At 42.8% G+C, this 7,305-nt stretch overlaps 1 protein-coding gene across 1 annotated transcript in view; it reads left to right on the top strand.

The window, feature by feature from the left end:
• Nucleotides 1–7,305, top strand: part of Dstn (destrin, actin depolymerizing factor) — a 29,827-nt gene that overhangs the window by 20,154 nt on the left and 2,368 nt on the right. Inside the window, exon 2 of the mRNA XM_010634136.3 lies at nt 3,560–3,867. Within this exon, the coding sequence (XP_010632438.1) occupies nt 3,560–3,867 (308 nt within the window). The remainder of the gene's footprint in view (nt 1–3,559; nt 3,868–7,305) is intronic.

Raw genomic sequence — 7,305 nt, 5'->3', positions numbered from 1 at the left:
TCTCCCGTCCCCCTCTCCTCTCCCTATCTCTCCTTTGGATTTGTTTTTTGTTTTCAATCTCATTTCTTCAGTTCGTTGCTTCCAGTTTCTCCTCTCCAGTCTTTGGTGTTGATTCCCTCAAGCACAAGTCTTTGGGGTCCTTCTCATCAGAAACCCCAGAGGCTGCATTTTCCATAAAAGGTAGCCCAGATCCCTTGGAGACTGAGCAGTGTGTCTGTGTGATGGCTAGATTTAAATGTTTGGGGATAGTGCTGCGCAACTGCAGGATGCATATTTACTTTCTGTGTACTGTTACTAGCACATGACTACTTTAATTTCTTTTCTTTTTTATGACTACTTTGATTTCTAAATCAGAATTTAGAGTGTTATCTGAGGTACTTACATGGTGACATATATTCAAATACTGATTGACTAAACACAAAGCTTCATATCTTGCCTTGTAAAAATTGGTTGTTGAGTCAAGTGTGACTTTGAAATACGGTGAACATTTTAGACTAGGGAGGAGCTAGAGGAATTAGGATCTGATTTCTTCTGTTATGGAGCATTTCACTCATTTTTATTGCAAAATTAAGCATTCTTAATTTGCTTAACATAGATTCATTCTTTCTTTCCTTCTTTCTTTTTTTGGAGACAGGGCCTCCTTACTTACTTCAGGCTGGCCTCAAATTTAGAGTGGTTCTCCTGCCTCAGGCTCCTGAGTGCTGGGATTACAAGCATATGCCACCTTGCCTGGCAACATAGATAAATTGTAAAGATCAGAAAACTACTACTGCAGGACTGGGGATTTATAAGCTCAGTGGTTCTGCTGCCTGCCTCACAAGCAAACTACTACTCCAAAAGCAGTGAAAGACTTAAGGAAAACACTGTAATAGACATGTAATAAGATTGGATTTTTTTTTTTGCCATTTTCTAGTCTTAATTTTCTGAATCTACTACTTCATTATAATCATTTATAAATGTGGATTCAATTAGAAGTAGGTACAATTATATCTGGATTAAATTAGATGAGATTGAAATATATTTAGAGCTCTTTTAAAAATGAGATGATTAGGGCCAGGGATTTAGCTCAGTGGTTCCACCGCCTGCCTCGCAAGCGCAGGGTCCCGAGTTCAATTCCCAGTACCAAAAAAAAAAAAAAAGGGAGAGAGGTGATTAATGGCCTGATTAGCTTAACATTTAATAAATGCTAGAATCTTAATGTATTCTGCCCAGCCCCTCCACCCCAGATTCTAAATTTTCTTTATGTTTGAGGGGTGGTTTGTCTCTGTAGTGCTGGGCAGTCCTTCTGCCAACTGAGCTACACCCCACCCCCTGTTTAAAAGTAGCAACTTTACTGGGCTGTAAAAGTAAAATTCCTTGGTTTTTCATTATATTCAAGAATTGTGTATTTATCATCCCACCACATGCCAGAACACTTCAATCACTCCAAAAAGAAAACCATGGGGCCGGGGATTTAGCTCAGTGGTTCTGTCATCTGCCTTGCAAGTGCATGGACCACAGAGAGTTCAATCCCAGGTACCAAAAAAAAACATGTTCCCTGGTTGTTGTCGTCCTCTCTTCTATGTGTGCCCCCCCCATCAGCTGTTTCCTATCTGGATTTGCCTTTTGGGGACATTACATAGAAATGGACTCAGGGAGCATGTAGCCTTTCTGTCTGGCTTCTCCCCCTTAGTGTCCTGCTTTACAGGGTTCATTATGTTGCAGCCTGAAATAGGTACTCATTTTTTTAATGGCCCAACAATAATCTACTGTATGGATATACTATGCATTTGAAGTCCCTTCATTGGTGGGTCGAGAGCTGTTTCCATTTGGATGTTATTAATTGTGCTGCTGTGAACATTTGTGTCCAATTGTGTGAACACATTTCTATCCTTTAGCTACAGACCTGACAGTGGAATTCTTAGATAGTTTAATTGTGTGTTTAGCTTTTTATGGAACTGCCCAACTGCCAAAGCAGCTGCCTCTTTACATCTCTGTACTGCAAGGGTTGCAGAGTCCCCGTGGCTTTGCCAACACCTGCTGTTGTCCTCTTAAGCCAACCTAGTAGTGAAGTGGGATTTCACTGTGGCTTTGATTTGTATTTCCCTGTTGACTGTTGATGTTGAGTATTTTTTCCATACCTTCTTTGGAGCAATGTCTATGCAGAACTGTTGATTATTTCTTAATTTAGGATACAAATATTTGTTTTTTCTGTTATTATCTTTTTTTCTATTATTGAGTTGTAAGGGTTCTGTATATATTCTGATTACAGGTTCTATCTTAATTGGTTTCTTTCTCCTTTTTTTAGTAGTACTTATGTTCGCTTTTGGGTTTTTTTTTTAATCCATTTATTATTTTTTTTTAATTTATTTGGTACCAGGGATTGAACTTGGGCCCTTGTGCTAGCGAGGCAGGCATTGGAACCACTGAGCCAAATCCCATTCCCCCTTGTATTGGTTTCTAAATACTTTCTGTGAGTTGTCTTCATTATACTTGCATCTTTATTTCTTAAGTTATTTGACATTAATCTTAGGTGTCAATATTTTTGCATTGTTTATTAGTATTTAAATTTTTTGTAATTCTTGCTTTAGAAAAGCTAACATGTTAAGAAAAGCAGTTAATGAACTATAAACATTCTGATATACTAAAGGTGAAGAAGATGGAAAGATTAAAAACCGATTTTAAGATCTTTTACCATCAGATCTTGCTTAACTGCTCATCCCAAAAGAGCATGTATAACATGGTTAAAGGTTATTTTTCTGGTCAGTATAGTCCTTATTAAGCTTTTTCCTTATCAGCAGATATTGTAAATATCTTCATATTTATTCTAAGGTTAATTTAAAACTTAGAGGTTCTGTGAGTCAGGGGAGGGTGTGGTGCTGGGTATTGAACCACAGCCTTGTTGGGCACAGCAGGTAAATGTCCTCTAACAAGCTATACCTCAGCCCTAAGTGGATCCCCTCCATCACCACCACCACCATGACCAGGGCTTAGGACCTTGAGCTTGCAAGGCAGGTATAGCACCACTGAGCTAAATCCCCTGCCCACCTAAGTGGAATTTTAATAGCAAGTACTGATACATTGCTGCATATTTATTGTCACTTTAAAATGTAACTAGAATGAAGACCTTTACAAATAGTTCTCTTATTAGAAAAAGAGATGCTATAGGAATGGGATTGTTTTCTATCTGCTGTATGTTGTAAAAGGAATTTTTGGCATCACTGTCCCTGGTACACAAAAAGGGAAGGCAGTGGACTCCAGCCTGGGCTCTGAGAACCCTGGGTAAGAACATGAGGAGCATCTAAGAGCTCTCCTTTCAAGTTTCAGGCTGCAGAGCTGGTGGGTGAAGCTCCTGTCACACTGTGAGGTGGTGATGGAGGCTTAGACACTGTAAGTTTCACATGGAGTTCCATGTCCACAATCATTAGTGATTGTGCTTGAGTCTTTCTTAGCTTCCATCGTGGATGAGAAGTACACCTTAAAAGATTTATATGCCAGTCTGCCATTAGAAATCAAATAGCATGTGTATTTGACATGAAACAAATTTTAAGCCTCTTTCTCATTGTTTTCCTCACTATAGGCCTCAGGAGTGCAAGTTGCTGATGAAGTATGTCGCATATTTTATGACATGAAAGTTCGGAAATGCTCCACACCAGAGGAAATCAAGAAAAGAAAGAAGGCTGTTATTTTTTGTCTCAGTGCAGACAAAAAGTGCATCATTGTCGAAGAAGGCAAAGAGATCTTAGTTGGAGATGTGGGTGTGACCATTACCGATCCCTTCAAGCATTTTGTGGGGATGCTTCCTGAAAAGGATTGTCGCTATGCCTTGTATGATGCAAGCTTTGAGACCAAGGAGTCCAGGAAAGAAGAGCTGATGTTCTTTTTGTGGTAAGCATGCAAGGAACAGTGATCATTAGTTACTTTGCTCATTGCTGAGACAATATACCCAACACCAAAACTTAAAGGAGGAAGTTTATTTAGCTCACAGTTTGTAGAGGTTGTAGTCTGTAATCAGCTGGCTCCAGGGCAGGGTGGATGGCAGACAGGCATCATAAAGGAGAGACAGTTCATGGTGGGCAGAAGGTAGTAAAGCAACAAGGGAGGACCATAGTTCTTTCTATCCCTTATATCTAATGCAGGTTACTTAGGGCAAGTAGCACTCACACCCTTAATCCTAGTGCCCTTGATCCTCGCATTGCATCACAAACAGTCGTCCCAGCATCACACACTCTAGATCCAACCACCTCTGAAAAACCCCACTATGACTACATGAGGCTTTGGGGCAAGACGGGGGAATCTAGACATAAGCTGTAATAGGCATATAGCAAGTATACATGAAAAGAACAGAAATCTTTTTAGGAAGGGATGGATCAGGAGGTCCTGGTCACCCACCTGGCTAATGTCTGTCTAGAACTTTATTGGACCAAGTGATACCAATATCTCCTTGGGAAGCACGTAGGCTTACTCAGTCCGTCTTTTTCTTGAGGCCTGACCTTTAACAGATGTGCCTCTAGCCACAGCTGTAATATATTCTCATCCTCTTCACTGACTTCCTTGAGAGCCTATCCTGTCTGACTGCCTATAATATTTCTTCCTAACTTAGCTCTCTGTAATAGTTTCAGTCGATAGTCAGTTGGCTCCAGGGCAAAGTGGCATGGCAGAGGGCATCAGAAAAGGAGACACAGATCATAGCAGAGCAGGCAGGAAGCAGGAAAGCAGCCCCTTATATTCCATTCAGGATACCTGGTCTTAGGCAGATAGCACACACACCCTAGATCCAGCCACCTCCAGAAAGCCCCAGCTATGACCACTTGAAACGTTTGGGCGGATGTCTAGACTCGATATAACACTGAAGCCGGGCGTGGTGGCACATGCCTGTAATCCCGGCACTCAGGAAGCTGAGGCAGGAGGATCGCTGTGAGTTCGAGACCAGCCTGGGCTACATAGTGAGTTCCAGGTCAGTCTCAACTATATAGTGAGAACCTGTCTCAAAAAACAAAAAAACAAAACAAAAAAGATACAACACTGACTCTCTGTAAATGTCAGTACTGTTAACCAGATCCAGGACTAGAGTAATTTTTCAGTCAAGCTATTTGCAGTCCTCATCACTTAATTCTTGTTTACAGGGCTTCATGAGGCCTTCACTGGGCCAGAATGCGACTTGAACCACACTTCAAACAACATGGCTTTTAGTAATTGATGTAGTATTTGGGTGGGGAAAGGGCAAGGGGTAGGCTGTGAGTATCTTGTGGCTAACAGCTCACAAGCTTAACTTCCCAGCCCCTTTCACCACCCTCTGCTGGGCTCAGGGCTTCGCTTGGAACGCTGGCACCAATCCCGCCCCTGTGTTCTGCTGGGTGGGGATGTGCACTGTGGAGAGCCCTGAGATGCGTGCCTAATTCCACTTCAATTAGTGAAAAATAAAGATCCCATTTCTTTGGAGTCAGCACATTTCAGGTGCTCAGCAGCCACATCTTTGGGTTGCACAGATAGAAAACATTCCTACCAGTGCAGAGAGCTCTGGGCTACCCTTGCTCTCAGGCCTAGCTTACCTGAGCCACATTACATGTACAGTGTATGTGAGGTTAGAGAGATACAGTAAAGTGTGACAATGGTATATATGTGCTACATAAACATATGAAAGCATTATATAATGTAATATGTGTATTAGAAGAAGGCAGGCAGCCTGGGCTGCAGGGGACACGTCTGCAGAGAGTAGAACAGTTATATGAAGGCTGTGGTTATAGCTCAGTGGCAGAATTGATCCACTCTAGCAAAAAGCTATTTGATTATTCTGGTCTTTTCAGTATGAAAATATTGGAGAGCCAGGCTCCTATAGTCCCAGCTACTTGGGAGGTTGATACAGGAGGATTCCTTGAGCCCTTGAGTTCAAAGCCAGTCTGGTAACAGATTCTGTCTTACTTTTCCAAAATCCTCACACTTGGGGCCCTCATTTAACTTACACTGTTGTATTTGCCTTGATAGGGCTAGAGTGAGAACATTCCCCAGCTTCTGAGGGGAAGGGGAAGTGAGTGCCTTCAGCTTTTGGAGGCGCACGGGTTTCTCTTGATACTTTGACCTAAGCTCTTGGCCGGTGCCACTGGCCGTGCAGGGCAGTGGCGGTAAACCTAGGCACATGTGCTGCAGCAGGCTGTTTATATCTTTGGGTGCACTGGTTGGGTTAGACTCTGAGGCTCTGCAGCATGCCAAACCTGCCTGGCCCTGGGTCAGTACCCCAAGGTTAGGGGCTGTGCCTGGGTAGCTGCCACCGGGCCTGGGCCTCGGAGCCCATAGTTGGAGACTTCTGTTCCTCCTGTTGTGATTTGAACAAAGGCACACTAGGTGTTGTGTAGTGAAATGAGGAGTCCCTGCCCCTGTAGCTTTATAGATGTGAGCGAGAGAGGCCAGCTAGGTGTGGGCTTCTAAAGTGAATGTCTTTATTTGTAGGGTGTTTTTTTTTTCTGGTTTTTATGTATTTTCAAACTATGAAACTTAGACATTTTTTGTTAAAGAACATTTTAAAAATAAGGAAGTCCAGTATAAATGCAGTAGCTTATTTTGCACTGTTACTTATTTTAGGAAAATGTAAAACTGTACTACAGACACTTGCCCAGAAGCACCCAGGGCTCAAGACTGAGGTCAAACCCTGTCCCCAGAAACATCCACTGCACCAGAGAAGTTGAGAGGCTTTAGGGCTCTGCCTCCTGCCCGGAAAAGTAAACACGAGAGACACACTGGCCATTTTTGGCAGCAGTGGGTATGGCAAGGGCTGTACACTAGAGTCCTGGAAATCCGACAGCTAAATAGAATCAGCAAATGCTCAGAAGTCTTTCACTGGACTTTTTCTTTATTGGCAGTGCTGGGGATTGAACCCAGGACCTTCACAGTGAGCTACATCCCTAACCCCTTTTTATTTTAAGACAGGGTCTTGGTAAGTTGCCAGGCTAGACTTGAAGTTGGGATTCAGTCTTGCCTCAGCTTCCTGTGCAGCCAGGCTTATAGGAGTGTGCCACACACCTGGCCACACTGATCTGATGTTTAAGCAGTGGCTCTCTCTGTCTTCTTATGGCGGCACTCCTTTTTCCCTTGCTCAGCCCACACAAGTCTTGCGGTACCCTTAGCACTTGCTGTATGAGGAGGGGCAACAGACATGCTGTCCAGGTGCTGAGGTGCCTCCCCAGCACGGAGCAGATTTTCTCACTCAAGCTACAAGCTGGGCCAGGGATTTAGCTCAGTGGTTCCACCACCTGCCTAGCAAGTGCAAGGTCCTGAGTTTGATCTTCGGTACCAAAAAAAAAAAAAAAAAAAAAAAAAAAAAAAAAAAAA

This window comes from Fukomys damarensis, unplaced genomic scaffold (assembly GCF_012274545.1).
Source record: "Fukomys damarensis isolate Sample0158 unplaced genomic scaffold, DMR_v1.0_HiC HiC_scaffold_7, whole genome shotgun sequence".
NCBI lineage: Eukaryota > Metazoa > Chordata > Mammalia > Rodentia > Bathyergidae > Fukomys > Fukomys damarensis.
Note: the sequence above shows the minus strand (reverse complement) of the source record. Positions and strands in the feature narration are given on the sequence as shown.